Raw genomic sequence first — 26240 nt, forward strand, 5'->3', positions numbered from 1 at the left:
AAGCAAAGAGGCAGACCGAGTTTAAAGGTAGGCCTTGAAATACATCTACAAGTACACCTCCAATTGACTCAAATGATGTCAATTAGCCTATCAGAAGCTTCTAATGCCATGACATCATTTTCGGGAATTTTCCACGCTGTTTAAAGGCACAGCCACTTAGTGTATGTAAACCTCTGACCCACTGGATTTGTGATACAGTGAATTACAAGTGAAATAATCTGTCTGTAAACAATTGTTGGAAAAATGACTTGTGTCATGCACAAAGTACATGTCCTAACCGACTTGCCAAAACTATAGTTTGTTAAACAAGACATGTGTGGAGTGGTTGACAAACGACTTTTAATGACTCCAAAATAAGTGTACGTAAACTTCCGACTTCAACTGTATGTACCATTTCAAATTGCAAACCGATTTGCACTGCACTATCCTTCCCTGGTTGTCTAGTGGTTAGAATTCGGCGCTCTCACCGACGCGGCCCGGGTTCGATTCCAGGTCAGGGAACTAATCTTTTGCGACCTGTTTACTTGTGCAACCTGTCACAATGAATTTTGTCGGTCATCGCACATATGTAGCATTTCAAATTGTGAACCGATTTGCTTTGCTGTATCCTTCCCTGGTGGTCTAGTGGTTAGGATTCGGTGCTTTCACCACCGCGGCCAGGGTTCGATTCCCGATCAGGGAATTAGTCTTTGTTACTTGTGCAACCTGTCACACTGAATTTAGTAGGTAATCGCCCAACTGATTTTCCCTACAGTGTCCTTCCCTTGTGACCTCGTGGTGCAGCAAAGCACCCCCACAACATGATGCTGCCACCCCTGTGCTTCACGGTTGGGATGGTGTTGTTCGGCTTGCAAGCCTCCACCTTTTGCCTCCAAACATAACAATGGTCATTATGGCCAAATAGTTATATTTTTGTTTCATCAGACCAGAGGACATTTCTCCAAAAAGTAGTATCTTTGTCCACAAACTGCAGTCAGGCTTTTTTATGGCAGTTTTGGACCAGCAGCTTCTTCCTTGCTGAGCGGCCTTTCAGGTTATATTGATATAGGACTCGTTTTACTGTGGATATAGATACTTTTGAACCTGTTTCCTCCAGCATCTTCACAAGGTCCTTTGCTGTTGTTCTGGGATTGATTTGCACTTTTCGCACCAAAGTACGTTCATCTCTAGGAGACAGAACGCGTCTCCTTCCTGAGCGGTATGACGGCTGCGTGGTCCCATGGTGTTTATACTTGCGTACTATTGTTTCTACAGATAAACGTGGTACCTTCAGGCGTTGGGAAATTGCTTTGGAGCAGTAGCTTCTTCCTTGCTGAGCGGCCGTTCAGGTTATGTCGATATAGGACTCGTTTTACTGTGGATGTAGATACTTTTGGACCTGTTTCCTCCAGCATCTTCACAAGGTCCTTTGCTGTTGTTCTGGGATTGATTTGCACTTTTCGCACCAAAGTACGTTCATCTCTAGGAGACAGAACGCGTCTCCTTCCTGAGCAGTATGACGGCTGCGTGGTCCCATGGTGTTTTTACTTGCGTACTGTTTTTTCTACAGATGAACTCGGTACCTTTAGGCGTTTGGAAATTGCTCCCAAGGATGAACCAGACTTGTGGAGGTCTACAATTGTTTTCTGAGGTCTTGGCTGATTTCTTTTGATTTTCCCGTGATGTCAAGCAAAGAGGCACCGAGTTTAAAGGTAGGCCTTGAAATACATCTACAAGGTACACCTCCAATTGACTCAAATGATGTCAATTAGCCTATCAGAAGCTTCTAAAGCCATGACATCATTTTCGGGAATTTTCCACGCTGTTTAAAGGCACAGCCAACTTAGTGTATGTAAACCACTGACCCACTGGATCTGTGATACAGTGAATTACAAGTGAAATAATCTGTCTGTAAACAATTGTTGGAAAAATGACTTGTGTCATGCACAAAGTACATGTCCTAAACGACTTGCTAAAACTATAGTTTGTTAAACAAGACATGTGTGGAGTGGTTGACAAACGACTTTTAATGACTCCAACATAAGTGTACGTAAACTTCCGACTTCAACTGTATGTACCATTTCAAATTGCAATCCGATTTGCACTGCACTATCCTTCCCTGGTTGTCTAGTGGTTAGGATTCGGCGCTCTCACCGCCGCGGCCTGGGTTCGATTCCCGGTCAGGGAACTAATCTTTTGCGACCTGTTTACTTGTGCAACCTGTCACAATGAATTTTTTCGGTCATGGCACATATGTAGCATTTCAAATTGTGAACCGATTTGCTTTGCTGTATCCTTCCCTGGTGGTCTAGTGGTTAGGATTCGGCGCTCTCACCGCCGCGGCCCGGGTTCGATTCCCGGTCAGGGAATTAGTCTTTGTTACTTGTGCAACCAGTCACACTGAATTTAGTAGGTAATCGCCCAACTGATTATCTCTACAGTGTCCTTCCCTTGTGACCTAGTGGTGCAGCAAAGCACCCCCACAACATGATGCTGCCACCCCTGTGCTTCACGGTTGGGATGGTGTTCTTCGGCTTGCAAGCCTCCACCTTCTGCCTCCAAACATAACAATGGTCATTACGGCCAAATAGTTCTATTTTTGTTTCATCAGACCAGAGGACATTTCTCCAAAAAGTAGGATCTTTGTCAACAAACTGCAGTCAGGCGTTTTTATGGCAGTTTTGGAGCAGCAGCTTCTTCCTTGTTGAGCGTCCTTTCAGGTTATATTGATATAGGACTCGTTTTACTGTGGATATAGATACTTTTGAACCTGTTTCCTCCAGCATCTTCACAAGGTCCTTTGCTGTTGTTCTGGGATTGATTTGCACTTTTCGCACCAAAGTACGTTCATCTCTAGGAGACAGAACGCGTCTCCTTCCTGAGCGGTATGATGCCTGCGTAGTCCCATGGTGTTTATACTTGCGTACTATTGTTTCTACAGATAAACGTGGTACCTTCAGGCGTTGGGAAATTGCTTTGGAGCAGTAGCTTCTTCCTTGCTGAGCGGCCGTTCAGGTTATGTCGATATAGGACTCGTTTTACTGTGGATGTAGATACTTTTGGACCGGTTTCCTCCAGCATCTTCACAAGGTCCTTTGCTGTTGTTCTGGGATTGATTTGCACTTTTCGCACCAAAGTACGTTCATCTCTAGGAGACAGAACGCGTCTCCTTCCTGAGCGGTATGACGGCTGCGTGGTCCCATGGTGTTTTTACTTGCGTACTGTTTTTTCTACAGATGAACTCGGTACCTTCAGGCGTTTGGAAATTGCTCCCAAGGATGAACCAGACTTGTGGAGGTCTACAATTGTTTTCTGAGGTCTTGGCTGATTTCTTTTGATTTTCCCGTGATGTCAAGCAAAGAGGCACCGAGTTTAAAGGTAGGCCTTGAAATACATCTACAAGTACACCTCCAATTGACTCAAATGATGTCAATTAGCCTATCAGAAGCTTCTAATGCCATGACATCATTTTCGGGAATTTTCCACGCTGTTTAAAGGCACAGCCAACTTAGTGTATGTAAACCTCTGACCCACTGGATTTGTGATACAGTGAATTACAAGTGAAATAATCTGTCTGTAAACAATTGTTGGAAAAATGACTTGTGTCATGCACAAAGTACATGTCCTAACCGACTTGCCAAAACTATAGTTTGTTAAACAAGACATGTGTGGAGTGGTTGACAAACGACTTTTAATGACTCCAAAATAAGTGTACGTAAACTTCCGACTTCAACTGTATGTACCATTTCAAATTGCAAACCGATTTGCACTGCACTATCCTTCCCTGGTTGTCTAGTGGTTAGAATTCGGCGCTCTCACCGACGCGGCCCGGGTTCGATTCCAGGTCAGGGAACTAATCTTTTGCGACCTGTTTACTTGTGCAACCTGTCACAATGAATTTTGTCGGTCATCGCACATATGTAGCATTTCAAATTGTGAACCGATTTGCTTTGCTGTATCCTTCCCTGGTGGTCTAGTGGTTAGGATTCGGTGCTTTCACCACCGCGGCCAGGGTTCGATTCCCGATCAGGGAATTAGTCTTTGTTACTTGTGCAACCTGTCACACTGAATTTAGTAGGTAATCGCCCAACTGATTTTCCCTACAGTGTCCTTCCCTTGTGACCTCGTGGTGCAGCAAAGCACCCCCACAACATGATGCTGCCACCCCTGTGCTTCACGGTTGGGATGGTGTTGTTCGGCTTGCAAGCCTCCACCTTTTGCCTCCAAACATAACAATGGTCATTATGGCCAAATAGTTATATTTTTGTTTCATCAGACCAGAGGACATTTCTCCAAAAAGTAGTATCTTTGTCCACAAACTGCAGTCAGGCTTTTTTATGGCAGTTTTGGACCAGCAGCTTCTTCCTTGCTGAGCGGCCTTTCAGGTTATATTGATATAGGACTCGTTTTACTGTGGATATAGATACTTTTGAACCTGTTTCCTCCAGCATCTTCACAAGGTCCTTTGCTGTTGTTCTGGGATTGATTTGCACTTTTCGCACCAAAGTACGTTCATCTCTAGGAGACAGAACGCGTCTCCTTCCTGAGCGGTATGACGGCTGCGTGGTCCCATGGTGTTTATACTTGCGTACTATTGTTTCTACAGATAAACGTGGTACCTTCAGGCGTTGGGAAATTGCTTTGGAGCAGTAGCTTCTTCCTTGCTGAGCGGCCGTTCAGGTTATGTCGATATAGGACTCGTTTTACTGTGGATGTAGATACTTTTGGACCTGTTTCCTCCAGCATCTTCACAAGGTCCTTTGCTGTTGTTCTGGGATTGATTTGCACTTTTCGCACCAAAGTACGTTCATCTCTAGGAGACAGAACGCGTCTCCTTCCTGAGCAGTATGACGGCTGCGTGGTCCCATGGTGTTTTTACTTGCGTACTGTTTTTTCTACAGATGAACTCGGTACCTTTAGGCGTTTGGAAATTGCTCCCAAGGATGAACCAGACTTGTGGAGGTCTACAATTGTTTTCTGAGGTCTTGGCTGATTTCTTTTGATTTTCCCGTGATGTCAAGCAAAGAGGCACCGAGTTTAAAGGTAGGCCTTGAAATACATCTACAAGGTACACCTCCAATTGACTCAAATGATGTCAATTAGCCTATCAGAAGCTTCTAAAGCCATGACATCATTTTCGGGAATTTTCCACGCTGTTTAAAGGCACAGCCAACTTAGTGTATGTAAACCACTGACCCACTGGATCTGTGATACAGTGAATTACAAGTGAAATAATCTGTCTGTAAACAATTGTTGGAAAAATGACTTGTGTCATGCACAAAGTACATGTCCTAAACGACTTGCTAAAACTATAGTTTGTTAAACAAGACATGTGTGGAGTGGTTGACAAACGACTTTTAATGACTCCAACATAAGTGTACGTAAACTTCCGACTTCAACTGTATGTACCATTTCAAATTGCAATCCGATTTGCACTGCACTATCCTTCCCTGGTTGTCTAGTGGTTAGGATTCGGCGCTCTCACCGCCGCGGCCTGGGTTCGATTCCCGGTCAGGGAACTAATCTTTTGCGACCTGTTTACTTGTGCAACCTGTCACAATGAATTTTTTCGGTCATGGCACATATGTAGCATTTCAAATTGTGAACCGATTTGCTTTGCTGTATCCTTCCCTGGTGGTCTAGTGGTTAGGATTCGGCGCTCTCACCGCCGCGGCCCGGGTTCGATTCCCGGTCAGGGAATTAGTCTTTGTTACTTGTGCAACCAGTCACACTGAATTTAGTAGGTAATCGCCCAACTGATTTTCTCTACAGTGTCCTTCCCTTGTGACCTAGTGGTGCAGCAAAGCACCCCCACAACATGATGCTGCCACCCCTGTGCTTCACGGTTGGGATGGTGTTCTTCGGCTTGCAAGCCTCCACCTTCTGCCTCCAAACATAACAATGGTCATTATGGCCAAATAGTTCTATTTTTGTTTCATCAGACCAGAGGACATTTCTCCAAAAAGTAGGATCTTTGTCCACAAACTGCAGTCAGGCGTTTTTATGGCAGTTTTGGAGCAGCAGCTTCTTCCTTGTTGAGCGTCCTTTCAGGTTATATTGATATAGGACTCGTTTTACTGTGGATATAGATACTTTTGAACCTGTTTCCTCCAGCATCTTCACAAGGTCCTTTGCTGTTGTTCTGGGATTGATTTGCACTTTTCGCACCAAAGTACGTTCATCTCTAGGAGACAGAACGCGTCTCCTTCCTGAGCGGTATGATGCCTGCGTAGTCCCATGGTGTTTATACTTGCGTACTATTGTTTCTACAGATAAACGTGGTACCTTCAGGCGTTGGGAAATTGCTTTGGAGCAGTAGCTTCTTCCTTGCTGAGCTGCCGTTCAGGTTATGTCGATATAGGACTCGTTTTACTGTGGATGTAGATACTTTTGGACCTGTTTCCTCCAGCATCTTCACAAGGTCCTTTGCTGTTGTTCTGGGATTGATTTGCACTTTTCGCACCAAAGTACGTTCATCTCTAGGAGACAGAACGCGTCTCCTTCCTGAGCGGTATGACGGCTGCGTGGTCCCATGGTGTTTTTACTTGCGTACTGTTTTTTCTACAGATGAACTCGGTACCTTCAGGCGTTTGGAAATTGCTCCCAAGGATGAACCAGACTTGTGGAGGTCTACAATTGTTTTCTGAGGTCTTGGCTGATTTCTTTTGATTTTCCCGTGATGTCAAGCAAAGAGGCACCGAGTTTAAAGGTAGGCCTTGAAATACATCTACAAGGTACACCTCCAATTGACTCAAATGATGTCAATTAGCCTATCAGAAGCTTCTAATGCCATGACATCATTTTCGGGAATTTTCCACGCTGTTTAAAGGCACAGCCAACTTAGTGTATGTAAACCTCTGACCCACTGGATTTGTGATACAGTGAATTACAAGTGAAATAATCTGTCTGTAAACAATTGTTGGAAAAATGACTTGTGTCATGCACAAAGTACATGTCCTAACCGACTTGCCAAAACTATAGTTTGTTAAACAAGACATGTGTGGAGTGGTTGACAAACGACTTTTAATGACTCCAAAATAAGTGTACGTAAACTTCCGACTTCAACTGTATGTACCATTTCAAATTGCAAACCGATTTGCACTGCACTATCCTTCCCTGGTTGTCTAGTGGTTAGAATTCGGCGCTCTCACCGACGTGGCCCGGGTTCGATTCCCGGTCAGGGAACTAATCTTTTGCGACCTGTTTACTTGTGCAACCTGTCACAATGAATTTTGTCGGTCATCGCACATATGTAGCATTTCAAATTGTGAACCGATTTGCTTTGCTGTATCCTTCCCTGGTGGTCTAGTGGTTAGGATTTGGCGCTCTCACCGCCGCGGCCTGGGTTCGATTCCCGTTCAGGGAATTAGTCTTTGTTACTTGTGCAACCTGTCATACTGAATTTAGTAGGTAATCGCCCAACTGATTTTCTCTACAGTGTCCTTCCCTTGTGACCTAGTGGTGCAGCAAAGCACCCCCACAACATGATGCTGCCACCCCTGTGCTTCACGGTTGGGATGGTGTTCTTCGGCTTGCAAGCCTCCACCTTCTGCCTCCAAACATAACAATGGTCATTATGGACAAATAGTTCTATTTTTGTTTCATCAGACCAGAGGACATTTCTCCAAAAAGTAGGATCTTTGTCCACAAACTGCAGTCAGGCGTTTTTATGGCAGTTTTGGAGCAGCAGCTTCTTCCTTGTTGAGCGTCCTTTCAGGTTATATTGATATAGGACTCGTTTTACTGTGGAAATAGATACTTTTGAACCTGTTTCCTCCAGCATCTTCACAAGGTCCTTTGCTGTTGTTCTGGGATTGATTTGCACTTTTCGCACCAAAGTACGTTCATCTCTAGGAGACAGAACGCGTCTCCTTCCTGAGCGGTATGACGCCTGCGTAGTCCCATGGTGTTTATACTTGAGTACTATTGTTTCTACAGATAAACGTGGTACCTTCAGGCGTTGGGAAATTGCTTTGGAGCAGTAGCTTCTTCCTTGCTGAGCGGCCGTTCAGGTTATGTCGATATAGGACTCGTTTTACTGTGGATGTAGATACTTTTGGACCTGTTTCCTCCAGCATCTTCACAAGGTCCTTTGCTGTTGTTCTGGGATTGATTTGCACTTTTCGCACCAAAGTACGTTCATCTCTAGGAGACAGAAGGCGTCTCCTTCCTGAGCGGTATGACGGCTGCGTGGTCCCATGGTGTTTTTACTTGCGTACTGTTTTTTCTACAGATGAACTCGGTACCTTCAGGCGTTTGGAAATTGCTCCCAAGGATGAACCAGACTTGTGGAGGTCTACAATTGTTTTCTGAGGTCTTGGCTGATTTCTTTTGATTTTCCCGTGATGTCAAGCAAAGAGGCACAGAGTTTAAAGGTAGGCCTTGAAATACATCTACAAGGTACACCTCCAATTGACTCAAATGATGTCAATTAGCCTATCAGAAGCTTCTAATGCCATGACATCATTTTCGGGAATTTTCGACGCTGTTTAAAGGCACAGCCAACTTAGTGTATGTAAACCTCTGACCCACTGGATTTGTGATACAGTGAATTACAAGTGAAATAATCTGTCTGTAAACAATTGTTGGAAAAATGACTTGTGTCATGCACAAAGTACATGTCCTAACCGACTTGCCAAAACTATAGTTTGTTAAACAAGACATGTGTGGAGTGGTTGACAAACGACTTTTAATGACTCCAAAATAAGTGTATGTAAACTTCCGACTTCAACTGTATGTACCATTTCAAATTGCAAACCGATTTGCACTGCACTATCCTTCCCTGGTTGTCTAGTGGTTAGAATTCGGCGCTCTCACCGACGTGGCCCGGGTTCGATTCCCGGTCAGGGAACTAATCTTTTGCGACCTGTTTACTTGTGCAACCTGTCACAATGAATTTTGTCGGTCATCGCACATATGTAGCATTTCAAATTGTGAACCGATTTGCTTTGCTGTATCCTTCCCTGGTGGTCTAGTGGTTAGGATTCGGTGCTTTCACCACCGCGGCCAGGGTTCGATTCCCGATCAGGGAATTAGTCTTTGTTACTTGTGCAACCTGTCACACTGAATTTAGTAGGTAATCGCCCAACTGATTTTCCCTACAGTGTCCTTCCCTTGTGACCTAGTGGTGCAGCAAAGCACCCCCACAACATGATGCTGCCACCCCTGTGCTTCACGGTTGGGATGGTGTTGTTCGGCTTGCAAGCCTCCACCTTTTGCCTCCAAACATAACAATGGTCATTATGGCCAAATAGTTATATTTTTGTTTCATCAGACCAGAGGACATTTCTCCAAAAAGTAGTATCTTTGTCCACAAACTGCAGTCAGGCTTTTTTATGGCAGTTTTGGAGCAGCAGCTTCTTCCTTGCTGAGCGGCCTTTCAGGTTATATTGATATAGGACTCGTTTTACTGTGGATATAGATACTTTTGAACCTGTTTCCTCCAGCATCTTCACAAGGTCCTTTGCTGTTGTTCTGGGATTGATTTGCACTTTTCGCACCAAAGTACGTTCATCTCTAGGAGACAGAACGCGTCTCCTTCCTGAGCGGTATGACGGCTGCGTGGTCCCATGGTGTTTATACTTGCGTACTATTGTTTCTACAGATAAACGTGGTACCTTCAGGCGTTTGGAAATTGCTTTGGAGCAGTAGCTTCTTCCTTGCTGAGCGGCCGTTCAGGTTATGTCGATATAGGACTCGTTTTACTGTGGATGTAGATACTTTTGGACCTGTTTCCTCCAGCATCTTCACAAGGTCCTTTGCTGTTGTTCTGGGATTGATTTGCACTTTTCGCACCAAAGTACGTTCATCTCTAGGAGACAGAACGCGTCTCCTTCCTGAGCGGTATGACGGCTGCGTGGTCCCATGGTGTTTTTACTTGCGTACTGTTTTTTCTACAGATGAACTCGGTACCTTTAGGCGTTTGGAAATTGCTCCCAAGGATGAACCAGACTTGTGGAGGTCTACAATTGTTTTCTGAGGTCTTGGCTGATTTCTTTTGATTTTCCCGTGATGTCAAGCAAAGAGGCACCGAGTTTAAAGGTAGGCCTTGAAATACATCTACAAGGTACACCTCCAATTGACTCAAATGATGTCAATTAGCCTATCAGAAGCTTCTAAAGCCATGACATCATTTTCGGGAATTTTCCACGCTGTTTAAAGGCACAGCCAACTTAGTGTATGTAAACCTCTGACCCACTGGATTTGTGATACAGTGAATTACAAGTGAAATAATCTGTCTGTAAACAATTGTTGGAAAAATGACTTGTGTCATGCACAAAGTACATGTCCTAACCGACTTGCCAAAACTATAGTTTGTTAAACAAGACATGTGTGGAGTGGTTGACAAAAGACTTTTAATGACTCCAAAATAAGTGTACGTAAACTTCCGACTTCAACTGTATGTACCATTTCAAATTGCAAACCGATTTGCACTGCACTATCCTTCCCTGGTTGTCTAGTGGTTAGGATTCGGCGCTCTCACCGAAGCGGCCAGGGTTCGATTCCCGGTCAGGGAACTAATCTTTTGCGACCTGTTTACTTGTGCAACCTGTCACAATGAATTTTGTCGGTCATAGCACATATGTAGCATTTCAAATTGTGAACCGATTTGCTTTGCTGTATCCTTCGCTGGTGGTCTAGTGGTTAGGATTCGGCGCTCTCACCGCCGCGGCCCGGGTTTGATTCCCGGTCAGGGAATTAGTCTTTGTTACTTGTGCAACCTGTCACACTGAATTTAGTAGGTAATCGCCCAACTGATTTTCCCTACAGTGTCCTTCCCTTGTGACCTAGTTGTGCAGCAAAGCACCCCACACAACATGATGCTGCCACCCCTGTGCTTCACGGTTGGGATGGTGTTGTTCGGCTTGCAAGCCTCCACCTTTTGCCTCCAAACATAACAATGGTCATTATGGCCAAATAGTTCTATTTTTGTTTCATCAGACCAGAGGACATTTCTCCAAAAAGTAGGGTCTTTGTCCACAAACTGCAGTCAGGCTTTTTTATGGCAGTTTTGGAGCAGCAGCTTCTTCCTTGCTGAGCGGCCTTTCAGGTTATATTGATATAGGACTCGTTTTACTGTGGATATAGATACTTTTGAACCTGTTTCCTCCAGCATCTTCACAAGGTCCTTTGCTGTTGTTCTGGGATTGATTTGCACTTTTCGCACCAAAGTACGTTCATCTCTAGGAGACAGAACGCGTCTCCTTCCTGAGCGGTATGACGGCTGCGTGGTCCCATGGTGTTTATACTTGCGTACTATTGTTTCTACAGATAAACGTGGTACCTTCAGGCGTTGGGAAATTGCTTTGGAGCAGTAGCTTCTTCCTTGCTGAGCGGCCGTTCAGGTTATGTCGATATAGGACTCGTTTTACTGTGGATGTAGATACTTTTGGACCTGTTTCCTCCAGCATCTTCACAAGGTCCTTTGCTGTTGTTCTGGGATTGATTTGCACTTTTCGCACCAAAGTACGTTCATCTCTAGGAGACAGAACGCGTCTCCTTCCTGAGCGGTATGACGGCTGCGTGGTCCCATGGTGTTTTTACTTGCGTACTGTTTTTTCTACAGATGAACTCGGTACCTTTAGGCGTTTGGAAATTGCTCCCAAGGATGAACCAGACTTGTGGAGGTCTACAATTGTTTTCTGAGGTCTTGGCTGATTTCTTTTGATTTTCCCGTGATGTCAAGCAAAGAGGCACCGAGTTTAAAGGTAGGCCTTGAAATACATCTACAAGGTACACCTCCAATTGACTCAAATGATGTCAATTAGCCTATCAGAAGCTTCTAAAGCCATGACATCATTTTCGGGAATTTTCCACGCTGTTTAAAGGCACAGCCATTTTAGTGTATGTAAACCACTGACCCACTGGATCTGTGATACAGTGAATTACAAGTGAAATAATCTGTCTGTAAACAATTGTTGGAAAAATGACTTGTGTCATGCACAAAGTACATGTCCTAAACGACTTGCCAAAACTATAGTTTGTTAAACAAGACATGTGTGGAGTGGTTGACAAACGACTTTTAATGACTCCAACATAAGTGTACGTAAACTTCCGACTTCAACTGTATGTACCATTTCAAATTGCAATCCGATTTGCACTGCACTATCCTTCCCTGGTTGTCTAGTGGTTAGGATTCGGCGCTCTCACCGCCGCGGCCGGGGTTCGATTCCCGGTCAGGGAACTAATCTTTTGCGACCTGTTTACTTGTGCAACCTGTCACAATGAATTTTTTCGGTCATGGCACATATGTAGCATTTCAAATTGTGAACCGATTTGCTTTGCTGTATCCTTCCCTGGTGGTCTAGTGGTTAGGATTCGGCGCTCTCACCGCCGCGGCCCGGGTTCGATTCCCGTTCAGGGAATTAGTCTTTGTTACTTGTGCAACCAGTCACACTGAATTTAGTAGGTAATCGCCCAACTGATTTTCTCTACAGTGTCCTTCCCTTGTGACCTAGTGGTGCAGCAAAGCACCCCCACAACATGATGCTGCCACCCCTGTGCTTCACGGTTGGGATGGTGTTCTTCGGCTTGCAAGCCTCCACCTTCTGCCTCCAAACATAACAATGGTCATTATGGACAAATAGTTCTATTTTTGTTTCATCAGACCAGAGGACATTTCTCCAAAAAGTAGGATCTTTGTCCACAAACTGCAGTCAGGCGTTTTTATGGCAGTTTTGGAGCAGCAGCTTCTTCCTTGTTGAGCGTCCTTTCAGGTTATATTGATATAGGACTCGTTTTACTGTGGATATAGATACTTTTGAACCTGTTTCCTCCAGCATCTTCACAAGGTCCTTTGCTGTTGTTCTGGGATTGATTTGCACTTTTCGCACCAAAGTACGTTCATCTCTAGGAGACAGAACGCGTCTCCTTCCTGAGCGGTATGACGCCTGCGTAGTCCCATGGTGTTTATACTTGCGTACTATTGTTTCTACAGATAAACGTGGTACCTTCAGGCGTTGGGAAATTGCTTTGGAGCAGTAGCTTCTTCCTTGCTGAGCGGCCGTTCAGGTTATGTCGATATAGGACTCGTTTTACTGTGGATGTAGATACTTTTGGACCTGTTTCCTCCAGCATCTTCACAAGGTCCTTTGCTGTTGTTCTGGGATTGATTTGCACCTTTCGCACCAAAGTACGTTCATCTCTAGGAGACAGAACGCGTCTCCTTCCTGAGCGGTATGACGGCTGCGTGGTCCCATGGTGTTTTTACTTGCGTACTGTTTTTTCTACAGATGAACTCGGTACCTTCAGGCGTTTGGAAATTGCTCCCAAGGATGAACCAGACTTGTGGAGGTCTACAATTGTTTTCTGAGGTCTTGGCTGATTTCTTTTGATTTTCCCGTGACGTCAAGCAAAGAGGCACCGAGTTTAAAGGTAGGCCTTGAAATACATCTACAAGGTACACCTCCAATTGACTCAAATGATGTCAATTAGCCTATCAGAAGCTTCTAATGCCATGACATCATTTTCGGGAATTTTCCACGCTGTTTAAAGGCACAGCCAACTTAGTGTATGTAAACCTCTGACCCACTGGATTTGTGATACAGTGAATTACAAGTGAAATAATCTGTCTGTAAACAATTGTTGGAAAAATGACTTGTGTCATGCACAAAGTACATGTCCTAACCGACTTGCCAAAACTATAGTTTGTTAAACAAGACATGTGTGGAGTGGTTGACAAACAACTTTTAATGACTCCAACATAAGTGTACGTAAACTTCCGACTTCAACTGTATGTACCATTTCAAATTGCAAACCGATTTGTACTGCTCTATCCTTCCCTGGTTGTCTAGTGGTTAGGATTCGGCGCTCTCACCGCCGCGGCCCGGGTTCGATTCCCGGTCAGGGAACTAATCTTTTGCGACCTGTTTACTTGTGCAACCTGTCACAATGATTTTTGTCGGTCATTGCACATATGTACCATTTCAAATTGTGAACCGATTTGCTTTGCGGTATCCTTCCCTGGTGGTCTAGTGGTTAGGATTCGGTGCGCTCACCGCGCGGGCCGGGTTCAATTCCCGGTCAGGGACCTAGTCTTTACTTGTTCAACCTGTCACAACAAATTTAGTAGGTTATTAAATACAGCTATCATTTTACGTTGCAACATACCACTTTTACAATATATTATAAATGATTGTGTATTTTTGAGTAATGCTACATTTTTGACAAAAACATCCTCCTTCGAGCCGGATTTGAACCAGCGACCTAAGTATTTCAGCATTTAGTGTTCTACAGTCCTCCGCTCTACCAACTGAGCTATCGAAGAACAACGAAAATTTAGAATTGTGGATTATCTAGGTTTTCTGAATTCTGCTGTGAGTTCACTTGGGTTCTTTCTTAATTTGGAAACTGGAAATGCACGTTTTATTCTCTTTCGGGGAATGTGCGAACAACAGGCAAATGTATATCTTTTAGGCGCATTTATGAGGTAGGAAAAGGGTCCTCCTTCGAGCCGGATTTCAGCATTTAGTGTTCTACAGTCCTCCGCTCTTTCAAATGAGCTATCGAATGTGGGGAATTGTGGGAAAACTTGGAAGGGTTTTGAAATCTTCTGTATGATTGGATTCGTACACCTAGACAATTTTTTAAGGAAACTGGAAATGCACATATTATTCTCTATGTACCAGTGCGAACAACTGGTAAAAATATTTATGGGGGCGCATTGGTGAGGTAGAAAAAGTGTCCTCCTTCGAGCCGGATTTGAACCAGCGACCTAAGGATTCCAGCATTTTGCGTTTTACAGTCCTCCGCTCTACCAACTGAGCTATCGAAGGGACATGGAGAAACCTTTGGGAGCAAAAGGTACATGTTTGTACCGTAGCATTGAGTTTTGTCTTTTCTACCGGATGTTGATCAACGTCGATCATTCAGCCATCGTGAGATTTCCGTGTATTGAGAGCTCGTCAGAACTGCCGAAATGACTACAAACGGGTCTTTCCAGGCGCAACTTTCTTCAATTATGGAGACGCTGACGACGTCTGCCGTTGCAGAGATTACAAATCTGTTCGATTACAGTTCTGCCCTTCTATTCTCGGAGATATTCCGACAACAGGGAGAGAACGACGCTCTTCGGAAGGCATTGCACTGTATGCAAATCGAGCTCGGGACCGAGAGACCAAAGCGGGTCACCTCTTCTGTTGATATATCTTTAGAAGTTCAGCTTTGCGACGAGATCCGTACGTTGAGTGTGACGATGTTCTCTTATATTGACTGTAGCTAGCTCTGTGTAATCATGCATGTAAAAAGTCACTATAAGTAGCCTACATCACCGTTGTATTGTTGTGTGCAGGGAATAGTAAAGCCCTGGGGGACCAGTGGTTTCCGGGCAAACAGTTGGTTCTGAGCGAGAGGCACTATGGAGTGGATGCTGCCATCGAAGTGGGAGAAACCAGTGCACCGCAGCGCAGAACAGTGAAGGAGGAAGTTGATTTACACTCATATTTATGGTGTCTGGTCCTTGAACTGCTGCATGTCAATGTTGGCTTAGCTATATGGATGGTGTATTGTATCAATTAATTATAAGACTAGGATGGAACAACACCTCTCATTATGTTCTTGTTTTACCAAATTGACCACTTTTTAGCCTTAACGGTATATTGACAACCAATGAATAGCGAGTGTAGCAGTACATGTTTTCATATGACGTTAGAAACCCCCGTCTGTAAGAGAGAAAAGTATTGATCTAAAATACGAAGTTCATTTTGTTCAGTTTGTGTTCACATACAACGTTAGCTTTGGAGTGCAATGGCTTGTATGGTATAGAAGTGGTATAATGTTAGTTTAAACGTTTAACCTCCTATTTGTTGCAGTGTCCTGACGTGAAACAGATCATTTTATACAACCAGACCCTAAAGGTGAGGACAGGCCGGAGGAGGTTGTGGAGGCTAGTCACCCGGAGGAAGCAGAGCACATCATTATCGGTGGAGAAGGAAATGGTAGTTATGTCTGACAATACTACCAACACTGTGATCATGTTGACAGTGTTCTGTTGTGTGAACTGCATTTTTTCTACCTGCGTTTACTGCCCCATCTCTGTTTGAATATGTGCTTTTATGTATGCACAGAGCCGCAACCAACATTTCCCAACAGGGATAAACCAGTAATTAGCTTATCTATCTTATCTTATGTTAAAGCTGACTTTAAATGAAAACTAACTTGAATGTTAAAACGCATGTTGTTCTGATACTTCCCACTAAGCTATGTTGTCATTGTCAACAAATGCTCCAAAACCGTCACTTCACTCTCACTGTTTCTGCAGGTGGCCTGTCCCTAGAAGATGATTTCCAGGCCATGGACGAGAGCCAGTCAGAGGCGTACCACAGCTCCACAGCAGAGCCCAAGGAAGAAGACACCAGCCAAGGCTTCAGCGAGGAGCTGGAGATGTGGGTCAAGTCTGAGCCGTGGTCAGAGAGCGACACCGTCGGCTTCACCCCCAGTGTCGCAGAAAACAAGATGGTCGACCACCTCACGGGCAGGGAAATGCACGCCTGTTCATACTGCAACAAACGCTTCAACTACCGTAGCCAGGTGATAATCCACGAGCGGGTTCACACGAGGGAGAGGCCGTTCGTCTGCAAACAGTGCGGCAAGGGTTTCTCCCAGATTAACAACCTCAAGAAGCACCAGCTCTGTCACAGGGGAGGGGAGGGGAATCACGAGTGCGGGGAGTGTGGCAAGGCGTTCTGCCACGCCCAGAGCCTGAAGAATCACATGGTGGCAGCTCACGGCTTCGGCACAAGGTTGGACTGCGAGGCGTGCGGCAAGACGTTTCACAATAAGAAAGCTCTCATCGCACACTCCACCAGTCACAGCAGGGCTTTTGGCTGCGAGATATGCGGGAAGGCTTTCAGTACGAAACAAACTCTTAAGACCCACCAGTTTACTCACACGGGGGAGCGTCCGTTCATCTGCAACTACTGTGGCAAGAGCTTTGCCTACCTCTGTAACCTTAAAACTCACAAGAGGGTTCACACTGGGGAGAAGCCCTTTGGCTGTGAGCGGTGTGGCAAGTGTTTCACTCAGAAACACTGCCTGGAGAAACACTTGTGTAAAGATTAAAGAGCTGTAGATATACAGAGTAACTGCAACAAACTACCGTCTATGTTTACTTGTTGGCACCAAATGTTCCATGGCCGTAACATTCTAATCTGCGTTCTGACTAGAATGTTGTGGTCCTGTAGTCTGGGTACCAGTCTGTTTAGCTAACGTTCCACTCCTTGTGCTATGGGCCATAGACACTGGCCTTTCTTCAATCTCAGCGTTTAATATGCAGCTGGATTTTGCGAGGAGTTGCTGATTTGTTGTTGGAAATAACGTTATTGTTTGGCAATGGCACAGAGTACAACGAGTGGAACGTTAGCTAAACAGACTGGTGCCCATGCTAGTGGTCTTGTGCTATCATGGGGGAAATTCTAAACCTAAAACCAAGTTTGTTGAACTCTGCGTATTCTATTGCTTTGTTGAGGAGACTTAAGTGTCTCGAGTAAAGTGTCTACATGTGTGTGGGACAGATTGATCTGTGCATACATTTATTGTTTTTTCTTATAATATCACATTGTTATTTTAGGTAATTTGGTCAATGTTTAGTTCAATTTTAGCTGATATTTTAATTTGCACCATTACGAAGTACATCGACAGTGACTACTACAACTTCTATCATTACTGTGGCGGTAACAATAGTGTGAGGGGATTGACACACAAAGCCAAATCACCCCTTCACGTTCTGATTGGACAGAAATAGATCTCCCCCTGTTGAGTTATGTTTCACTCAAAGTTTATTGGTCGTCACTAGCTTCCACAGCTACAAAGTCATAAACCCTCCAGTTTCTACAATTTCTCTTCTTACATTTTGATTTTAAACCTAACCACACTGCTATCCTTATGCCTAACCCTAACCTTAACATGAAGAGCAAAAATGAAAATACATACATTGTTACGATATAGCCAGTTGTGACATTGTGGCTAGTGAAAACAAAGTTTATTCTGATCAAGGTCGTTTTCCCTACTGACCCTTTTTACTCTACTACAAATATTAGCCTACATATATTTTATTTGTTTGTTTTAACAAATGTAATTTCGACAAAGCAGCTGGTATTCACTGTGTACACTATATCCAATCCATGCTTCTACGTTGTAATGATAAAATATTGTATTCTGTCCACATATAAAGCATAATATATACTGCTGCATTTCATTGGGAAAACAATTTTTGACAATACGTATTTCACTTTATCTGGGTATTATGTATTACTAGAATAACTTTTTATTTCTTTCATTTTCATATTGAAGCTGTAATCAGCAATTGAAACAATAACAAAGCGTCCTAGCCACCCCTGTTTTCGGTAAAAAGCATAAGGAAGGGGCTGAAGTAATGTACCAACTCTCAAATTCATAGACAGAAGCTATGGATGCAAGGACTGACCAACCGTGATATCAAAATTATAGTTTTAACCATGTTTTGAGGCCATCTAGTGTTTGTTTACATTTACTTTGTTTATAAACATTGGGGTAAAAAAAACGTATATTTTGGGTTCTGATGATGTATGACATTCTGATGATGTATTAATTGTACATAAAATGTACAATTAATGTGATAGCAAGCAATGTAGATAAATACAGACACTGCAGTAACTAATTGAAAAGCCTCACTAGCTAACCTGAGCTAGCTAACTTGATAGCTAACGCTAGCTTACTGTCCTCGTGGTATGACGTGCTATCTATGCAAGTAGCTAGTACACGGTTAACAGCTTTTATTACAACTAGCAAGCTATAATGTTTTAGTTTGCAAAATTACTCTAGCTAATGGTAGCTTATCCGCAAGGTAGACCTCCACAGAGATATAGTACTGGAACAGTGGACCTGCAATCCAGAGGAATACCAAAAAGGACACCAGCAACGCTCCAAGTGGCACCTCAGGGATGTTAAACTTCACAATCATAGGGATATTCAGATTGTAGAGGATCTCATTCATAGCCAGTCATGGTCAGGTTGAGGATGAAGATCTCAACCTGACCAAGATCTCTGCAGCCAAAAGATCTCACACTACCCAACCATTAACAGGGAAGCCAACCACAAAGTTGTCATCATGGCTAACAATATACATATAATTTGTTTCAGGGAAATTCCAATCCAGTTGTGTTGCTATAGGATAGTTTACAGATTGCAGTGTGTTCATTCTCTGTGGTTTTCGTCTCCTCTTTGGTTGTAGCCTGGGCTGTCCTGGGAGTATCTGTGGAGATTAAATAAAAATGGTGGCCAGGAGTTTCCAGTCTGGGGCTGGAATTCATTGGTGGTGCATAGCATTGGAGGCTGCTGAGGGGAGGACGGCTCATAATAATGTCTGGAACTGAGTGAATGGTATGGCATCAAACCATGCATTTGATGTATTTGATACCATTCCACAATTAAGGTGCCAGCAGCCTCCTGTGCTGCATAGTTTCTGAAATGTGATTTAAATTGCTACAGTAAGTGTGTTAACCCGCCTGCCCCCAAACACAAATCTGAAGTAGTTACGAAAATTAATGTGCCAACAGTATTTCAAGTGGACAGCATGTGTGTGGAGAACTTGATTCTACAACCTCATATTCGGCCAAAAAGGAATTGAGACATAGGTTCATCTTGAAGTACCTGGCCATTCAAGCAATGTATAGGAATTCTAGAAATCAGCTGAAAAAGCACTATGCCCAAGTGTGTAAAAACAGAATAGTTAAAGAAGCTACTCCTTGCTGCACTCTATTTGGGTGGAAGTGAGGATATGGCATTCAGGGATTTTTATAAATACAATGGTGGGTCCCTCCCCCATGAAATGCTTGTATTTCTTCACGAGCGGAGCAGCACACTCTCACCCGAGTTTAGTGAATTTGTGAGTAAACAAGAAGAATCTAATGGTTTAACAAATGTCAACGACCTGATTGCATGCAGTGCCGAAGCTCTTCTGGGTGAGATAAAAGCAGAGATCAGAAAAGCCCCTTTCTTTGCACTGCAAATCGATGAACGCCAGGACGCCTCCGGCTGGGAATGGCAACGCTCCATCATGGTTCAGTACGTAGACAACTCAGGATCAATTCAGGAGTATTTCCTGGGATTCCATCTGCACGAAGAAGGGGGGGTTCTGACCTTATATGTATGGAAATGGCCGACCATGACTGCGAAAAGAAAAAAGTTGTGGTACAGTCTTACAATGGATGGGCCGTGTCTGCGCACGAGCTAAACATGCAGATGGAAAAAGTGAGGGAGATGGCCCACAACACTGTCTTCGTCAACTCCTACTCACACCGTCTCAGCACTGTTGACTGAAGTTGATACCGTTCCCCTCATTTTTGTTCCCCACCGACTGAGGTTCTTCAATGAAACTTGGAGCGAGGTGAATGCTGACCGACTGCCACTGGACGTCCTCAGTGAAGTGGCGAACACCTACCACGCATTTTACGACACCATCAACCACATTGGGAACATGGATTGGTTAAATGGCGAATCATCCTATGAAGCAAACAATCTTGTTTCGAAACTTGAGGATTTCCCGTTTGTGTTCCAGCTCTTCACCTAAGAGCAGGTTTTCCCCAACATTGATGTTCCTTTTGACACTCTGAAGCACAAAGCAATGAATGTGGCAGCCTGCAAAGCTAGCATCGAGGAGCTGGTTCAACACATCCAGAGCAAGAACTCTGACTCTGCCTTCGACAGCGTCTACCAGAAGGCTGAGAGTTTGGCTCAACATCCATGCGAGAGTTTCAAGTGGACGGATGACTTAGACCCTCTGACACACTTCAAGGCTGTGTACTACGTAGCTCTGGAAACCCTCATCTCTCAGATCCAGGTTTGTTACGCACATCTGGATGACCTACGCTTCCTCGAGCTGCTGGATCCAGCGAAGTTCACTGACATTAACATCCATTTCGCAACAGACGTGTTGGATAGCCTGGCGAAGCTCTACGGGGGCTTCTTCAACATGAACAGGCTCAGAGTGGACCTGAAGGCGTTCTACACAGGCCAAGGACAGCAGCAGGACAGCCACAAACTCTGTGAATGGATCTGTTTCATCCGGTCCCAGAAGAACCCACTACCAGAACTCTACAAGCTGATGTGCCTTGTGGTGACCATTGGAGTGACCTCAGCCAACATGGAGGAAAGCTTCCCCTGCCTGAAGCGCATTCAGGACTTTGTGAAAGGGGAAAAGCTGGACGATCAGCTCCACCAGAACATGGCCATGATGTGCATAGAGAATGAACAGTTGAGGGTTTGTCAGGAGCTCGGGGAGCAGCGCTGGTATGACAAGGTCACAAACCTCTGGGCCAGAAAGACCAAGAGAGAAGATGAGTTCATCACCAAGGTATGTCACCTTTAGAGAGTGTCTGAGTGTGTGCCAAACTATACCACTCTATTGTTTTCATGAAATGGCCTGGTTATTGTTATTTAGAGCAGTATGAATGTGTTGTTACAGATGGCTGCAGAATGGTTGAAAGGACAGGCAGCAAAGAGGACCTCCACAGCAACAGAGGAATCTCAGGAGCCAACAGTCAGGAAGCATGATGACGAGTTTTTTTCTCACCTGAATGATCTGAGTCTAGATTACAGGGACTCTCCACAACTATATTCTATGTGCGGGACAAAATTGAGGCTATGATTAAGAAGTTGGTGCTCTTTTCTGTCTGCATTAGGACAACATACAGGTCTTTCCATCATTGTATGATGTTTTTGTTTGTAAATGAACTCAAGCTTACAGACAATGTCAAGGTGGTGAGTTATTCACAATGTTTGATGAACAAATAAGGTTTTATATGTAAGATGGCTAAAGAAAGAGCAAAATTATTGATAATTATTGTATTATTATTTGTGCCCTGGTCCTATAAGAGCTCTTTGTCACTTCCCACGAGCCGGGTTGTGACAAAAACTCACACTCATTCTCATGTTTAATACATTTGTTGTATAGTTTGTGTGTGGCAGGCTTACAATGATGGCCAAAAACAACATTTGAGTTTTGCTGACCCTGGTGCTAGCAGCTGGAGGTTGAATGTTTGAAGGGGTACGGGACTGTAAAATGTTTGGGAACAACTGCCTTAGACAATTACCCCCTCCACAAAAATAAAAAATATACCATATGCTGAATGCCTAGGCCTAGTTTTGAAAAAGTTAACTGATCGAATTAAACGCATATAAATAGAATGGCATCCCCACTCAAGTTAATTAAACACCCATTCTATTCATTAGCAATTTTTTTAAAGTAGGCAAGACAGTTTTAAGAACAAATTATTATTTATTCTTACAGCCTAGAACAGTAGGTTAACTGTCTTGTTTAGGAGCAGAACGACAGATACAGATCTTGTCAGGTCAGGGATTCGATCTAGCAACCTTTCAGTTTCTGGCCCAACGTTTTAACCACTAGGTTACCTGCCACCCCATTTAAAACAATTTAATTGCCGAAAAATGATCAGGTAACTTTTTAAAAACATTGGCCGGGTGATTGGACAGATGTGAGTTCCCAGAGTTCCTTTTAATTGGTTAGTAAATTATATTGATAACAGTAGAACGCCGAATTATTTTATTTTATAGGTGTAGCCAGCCTACTACAGTAGTTCAATCAACTCCCTTTGCTCTTGCTCATTTATGCCAATGGAGCCCAGTAGGTGACAGTATAGGCCTACCCATTCCTCATTTTCATTAGTGGCATTAGTGGACTTTTGACATGAGGTAAGTTATTACAAGATGTATATAAATTGACCCTTGAGATGTATGGTTTTTCTGTGACATTTATCCATGATAATAGTCATGTCAATGACAACCAGAAATGTGCATCAGAATTTGAGTTTAACAAGTTGTCAGCTGTCATTGTGAAAATAAATATTGTTTCAATGAGAAGAACTAGTTGCAATTTCTCCAGGTTGTGTATGATCTACGTTCATTGTAAAAAGCTTTGTTTGAATAGAACAACTTATAAAAAGGAGCCATTTTATCTTCTATGAATTCTAAAGTTAGTTACCCCACCATAGTCAATCACCACCTTCCGGAGACACCTGAAACCCCACCTCTTTAAGGAATACCTGGATAGGATAAAGTAATCCTTCTAACCCCCCCCCCCCCCCCCTTCTTAAAAGATTTAGATGCACTATTGTAAAGTGGTTGTTCCACTGGATATCATAAGGTGAATGCACCAATTTGTAAGTCGCTCTGGATAAGAGCGTCTGCTAAATGACTTAAATGTAAATGTAAATGTATATTTTGAGATTAGGTTATTTTACGGCTCACTTTTCTACCATGTACAGTATGAAGATGTCAAGCCCAAGACAGATCTCGATAAATGGGTAAATTGAGGCTCAATAAATTGAGGATCCTCCAGTCTTTTTGTCCTCGTCTCAAATCCTTTCTACTCATCTCTTTTATATGGTCAAGTCAAATTCATTCATGCGTAGAATTAAAAAGCAAATGTACCTTTTTAAAGGCCAGAGCCGGTCTTAGACAATACTGCCATCTTCCAGAAAGTACCAGCCTATACAATGTCGTAGTACTTTAAAAAATGTTTATTACTGGAAAATAATAAAGGTTGAGGTACATAAATGGGCAATTACATTTGAAATTGCATCACATTTAGCCCTTTGGCGAACACTTAAAGTCACTTGCAGTCAGTAAACAAAGCACATGTTGAAAGCAGTTAGAAAAGGTGTCAAGCAATTAACAGTATCTTCGCAATGTTGACTAACAGCGATAGTTGTGCACGCAGATGAATGGTAATTGTCCGCCACATCCGAGGTTCCTCCACCCCTGGCCCACTACCAAAGGAAAAACGACAAAAAAAAGTAATGTCGGTCATTTCATCGGCTTACAGTTCTGGGACTATGCTACCTGTCATTACTTTTCAGGTAACATCTTTAGGTTCATGTCTTACCAGCAGATTGCAGGTACATGCAGGAGTTGCTGGTTGCGGTGCTCTGGCTGTACCAGTTGGTGTAATACATTCCTGAGCGGTCGATCCACATCCAAGTTCCCTGAGTAAACAGAGTCATAAGACTTAGCTACACAACTGTCCCTTACCACTAACAGATCTGATATCATACCTAGCTGCATGATTAAAATATCAGAAGCTATTTAAACACAAGGCCCAGAGTGTTTCCCGGCCATGTGCTCTGAGGGAAAAACTCTAGGACCCGGAATTGTTTCTTGACCGGTCACTGCCAGAAAAACTTGGGGCGCTACATATGCTTAGATGGAGGAGGTTTTCAGGGCGACCCTTTCTCTCACCTGGAGGTAGAATCCACCGATCCAGGCGGTGGCTCTGTTGGCTGTTCTGGTTATCTGTTGCAGGTAACGATACTCGGGGGAGGAGCTGGCGGAGGCCAGGCTGGCGTCCAGTTCATTGCAATGTTCCTGAAAGAAGAGCGGGGAGGCGAGGGGTGAGACACGTGCACACACTCACACAGTAGGCCTGCACATGAACAAAAGGGTTGAGCTCCCTTGTAGTGACATTACAGACATTACAAATCACTTCAAGATTTTAGACACTAAATATATTACATTGAGGAGTGCGTTACCTCGGCTCCGAACCAGGACCGAGGAGTGTTCACAAACATGTAACACTTGGACTGGTAGCTGAACCATCCGTCAGGGCAGAACCTGCGTGCCGCTGTGAAGACGAAGATAAAATATAACAATGATTTGACATCGTAATACCAAGGAGTTGATATTGACAGGAGTATGAACTTTCCAAAGTAAAACGTTTGATCTCATAATGTAAAACATGAATGTTTATTTAGTCATGCTGGTGTTTTTTCCCTCCCTGCTGATGGGAAACCAAAACATTATTTCATTGTGACCATGCATTGCACGGTGTACACAGGCATCAATAGTAGAACCAGTGATGGTTAACTTAATATCATTCATCATGGAGAGTCCCTAGCTTTATCTTTAGGTGCTGCTGCAACCACCTCAACTGCCTCAATCTCAGCTTCTGAAAAGACACCTAAACACATAATTAGACAAGAATATCACTTTGAAAGCCACCAGCAAATCACCGACGATGAGATGTAGATTCAATATATTTATTTTCATAGCTAATATTTTATACGTGACCTGTAGTTTAATTAATTTGTTTTGTACCAATGTGAAGAAATTGTTATTGATCAGGAAATGAGGTGATGCTCAAATGAGGTGATGCGCCACAAGAGACATTGTTGCTCCTGCTTGATTAAATCCCACAGAGAAGAACTGACCTGGGCCGTCACTCAGCTTCTCTTCTGCTGCAGGAGCCTCAACCTCAACAGCCTCCTCTGTAGAAACATGGAACAAGGAAATCAATTTGACTTTCATTCAACTGGGAATTGGGAGAGGTGTTGATTCAGTGGTCTATTACTGCTCTCAATACAAACATAATTAGAGCTACAAACCTGGGGCACTTTTTGGCTCTTCTACCGCCACAGCATCGCTCTCCACAGGAACTTAAAGGGAAAAACACAACTATTGTCATTTTTCAGTAACAATGAATTACCCTGTGCTGTATTAGTGACATTGTTGAGTATTTGGCTGTCTTACCTGCTGCTGCCCTAGCAGAGAGGGCGACACAAAGTAGTGCAAAGATGATCAGAACCTTCATGGTGGTGATGATGGTGGTGCTGCTTGTCTGGATGAAAAGGGAGAGAACGTGTTGGAGAATCAACTAGAGAGAATGATACACAATCATTTCAGACTATCACTCACCACACAAAACAACCTTAAAAATCTAGCTAAAAGTTCATCACCACCACAGTAAATACATACATCTAAACGGAGAAAGGGAGAGAAAATAAGCCAAGTTGAATGAGTCGACACTAGGCAACAGTTGCTACCTTTTGTAGTAGATAAATCACTGTTTTCTTCAGGTACTCTTCCTCAGGTTGGCCAGTGATGGACTGATGAGTGGAGATTCGTACTCTCTTTATACACTGTTGTGTCCCGCAAACTTTCACTTATGCACGTGCAGTGAATGACGAAACAGCATTGGACTTTGACACTTTATGGCTTTGTGTTTATACTTCACATGATAAATTCAAGATTCAACCTGGACTCGGGGGTAGACATAACATAGTAAAAGTACATCCAGGACACTCCCATTAGTATGATATGTTACGTTTCGTTTTAATTTGTGGATGTCCATCATCCGTTTCATATTATATGGTATGAATAAAAATGTGTATGATATGTTATGAATTGCAATTCGTAGAATGTTATGAATTTGCAAAACATATGTTACGAATTCCAATTTGTTATGGCTAATGTTAGTTAAGTGGCTCAGTTTA

At 43.5% G+C, this 26240-nt stretch overlaps 2 protein-coding genes and 16 non-coding genes across 19 annotated transcripts; 15 read left to right on the plus strand and 3 right to left on the minus strand.

Moving 5' to 3' along the window:
* The first annotated feature begins 610 nt into the window (after nucleotides 1-610).
* Nucleotides 611-682, plus strand: trnae-uuc (transfer RNA glutamic acid (anticodon UUC)). The gene has a single exon. It is a non-coding gene; the product is annotated as a tRNA-Glu (tRNA).
* Nucleotides 683-2095: 1413 nt separating this feature from the next.
* trnae-cuc (transfer RNA glutamic acid (anticodon CUC)) lies at nucleotides 2096-2167 on the plus strand. Its single transcript has one exon. It is a non-coding gene; the product is annotated as a tRNA-Glu (tRNA).
* Nucleotides 2168-2276: 109 nt separating this feature from the next.
* On the plus strand, nucleotides 2277-2348 carry trnae-cuc (transfer RNA glutamic acid (anticodon CUC)). The gene has a single exon. It is a non-coding gene; the product is annotated as a tRNA-Glu (tRNA).
* Nucleotides 2349-3941: 1593 nt separating this feature from the next.
* On the plus strand, nucleotides 3942-4013 carry trnae-uuc (transfer RNA glutamic acid (anticodon UUC)). Its single transcript has one exon. It is a non-coding gene; the product is annotated as a tRNA-Glu (tRNA).
* A 1413-nt stretch (nucleotides 4014-5426) lies between these two features.
* trnae-cuc (transfer RNA glutamic acid (anticodon CUC)) lies at nucleotides 5427-5498 on the plus strand. The gene has a single exon. It is a non-coding gene; the product is annotated as a tRNA-Glu (tRNA).
* Nucleotides 5499-5607: 109 nt separating this feature from the next.
* Nucleotides 5608-5679, plus strand: trnae-cuc (transfer RNA glutamic acid (anticodon CUC)). Its single transcript has one exon. It is a non-coding gene; the product is annotated as a tRNA-Glu (tRNA).
* Nucleotides 5680-7092: 1413 nt separating this feature from the next.
* Nucleotides 7093-7164, plus strand: trnae-cuc (transfer RNA glutamic acid (anticodon CUC)). Its single transcript has one exon. It is a non-coding gene; the product is annotated as a tRNA-Glu (tRNA).
* Nucleotides 7165-7273: 109 nt separating this feature from the next.
* On the plus strand, nucleotides 7274-7345 carry trnae-cuc (transfer RNA glutamic acid (anticodon CUC)). Its single transcript has one exon. It is a non-coding gene; the product is annotated as a tRNA-Glu (tRNA).
* A 1413-nt stretch (nucleotides 7346-8758) lies between these two features.
* On the plus strand, nucleotides 8759-8830 carry trnae-cuc (transfer RNA glutamic acid (anticodon CUC)). The gene has a single exon. It is a non-coding gene; the product is annotated as a tRNA-Glu (tRNA).
* Nucleotides 8831-8939: 109 nt separating this feature from the next.
* On the plus strand, nucleotides 8940-9011 carry trnae-uuc (transfer RNA glutamic acid (anticodon UUC)). The gene has a single exon. It is a non-coding gene; the product is annotated as a tRNA-Glu (tRNA).
* Nucleotides 9012-10605: 1594 nt separating this feature from the next.
* On the plus strand, nucleotides 10606-10677 carry trnae-cuc (transfer RNA glutamic acid (anticodon CUC)). Its single transcript has one exon. It is a non-coding gene; the product is annotated as a tRNA-Glu (tRNA).
* Nucleotides 10678-12091: 1414 nt separating this feature from the next.
* Nucleotides 12092-12163, plus strand: trnae-cuc (transfer RNA glutamic acid (anticodon CUC)). Its single transcript has one exon. It is a non-coding gene; the product is annotated as a tRNA-Glu (tRNA).
* Nucleotides 12164-12272: 109 nt separating this feature from the next.
* Nucleotides 12273-12344, plus strand: trnae-cuc (transfer RNA glutamic acid (anticodon CUC)). The gene has a single exon. It is a non-coding gene; the product is annotated as a tRNA-Glu (tRNA).
* A 1413-nt stretch (nucleotides 12345-13757) lies between these two features.
* trnae-cuc (transfer RNA glutamic acid (anticodon CUC)) lies at nucleotides 13758-13829 on the plus strand. The gene has a single exon. It is a non-coding gene; the product is annotated as a tRNA-Glu (tRNA).
* Nucleotides 13830-14156: 327 nt separating this feature from the next.
* trnay-gua (transfer RNA tyrosine (anticodon GUA)) lies at nucleotides 14157-14245 on the minus strand. Its single transcript is given in 2 exon segments — nucleotides 14157-14192; nucleotides 14209-14245. It is a non-coding gene; the product is annotated as a tRNA-Tyr (tRNA).
* A 419-nt stretch (nucleotides 14246-14664) lies between these two features.
* trnay-gua (transfer RNA tyrosine (anticodon GUA)) lies at nucleotides 14665-14753 on the minus strand. The gene is given in 2 exon segments: nucleotides 14665-14700; nucleotides 14717-14753. It is a non-coding gene; the product is annotated as a tRNA-Tyr (tRNA).
* Nucleotides 14754-16431: 1678 nt separating this feature from the next.
* LOC115191579 (gastrula zinc finger protein XlCGF49.1-like) lies at nucleotides 16432-17037 on the plus strand. The gene has a single exon (XM_029749367.1). The coding sequence runs from the start codon at nucleotides 16432-16434 to the stop codon at nucleotides 17035-17037; it is 606 nt and encodes a 201-aa protein (XP_029605227.1).
* A 6440-nt stretch (nucleotides 17038-23477) lies between these two features.
* Nucleotides 23478-25921, minus strand: LOC115191669 (ladderlectin-like). Of its 2 annotated transcripts, XM_029749497.1 has the most exons (9): nucleotides 25791-25921; nucleotides 25498-25585; nucleotides 25353-25403; nucleotides 25179-25235; nucleotides 24865-24928; nucleotides 24501-24591; nucleotides 24211-24336; nucleotides 23858-23957; nucleotides 23478-23741 (listed from the first exon to the last, which is right to left on the minus strand). In XM_029749497.1, the coding sequence occupies exons 2-9, from the start codon at nucleotides 25556-25558 to the stop codon at nucleotides 23668-23670; spliced, it is 624 nt and encodes a 207-aa protein (XP_029605357.1). In that variant the 5' UTR covers nucleotides 25559-25585; nucleotides 25791-25921; the 3' UTR covers nucleotides 23478-23667. The 2 variants fall into 2 exon arrangements, with proteins under 2 accessions (XP_029605357.1, XP_029605358.1); XM_029749498.1 differs by lacking the exon at nucleotides 24865-24928 and having other exon boundaries at nucleotides 24501-24592.
* Between the last annotated feature and the right edge of the window lie 319 nt (nucleotides 25922-26240).

Source organism: Salmo trutta, chromosome 4, assembly GCF_901001165.1.
Source record: "Salmo trutta chromosome 4, fSalTru1.1, whole genome shotgun sequence".
Taxonomy (NCBI): Eukaryota; Metazoa; Chordata; class Actinopteri; order Salmoniformes; family Salmonidae; genus Salmo; species Salmo trutta.

What these genes read in the sequence shown, in the direction of transcription:
- LOC115191579 (XM_029749367.1), top strand. Translation starts at nt 16,432, where the DNA reads ATGGTCGACCACCTCACGGGCAGGGAAATGCACGCCTGTTCATACTGC.
- LOC115191669 (XM_029749497.1), bottom strand. Translation starts at nt 25,558, where the DNA reads ATGAAGGTTCTGATCATCTTTGCACTACTTTGTGTCGCCCTCTCTGCT. An exon ending in GAAGCTGAGTGACGGCCCAG is followed by an intron (nt 24,929 to 25,178) that starts GTCAGTTCTTCT and finishes TTATGTGTTTAG; the next exon opens with GTGTCTTTTCAGAAGCTGAG. An exon ending in GGTCCTGGTTCGGAGCCGAG is followed by an intron (nt 24,337 to 24,500) that starts GTAACGCACTCC and finishes CTCTTCTTTCAG; the next exon opens with GAACATTGCAATGAACTGGA.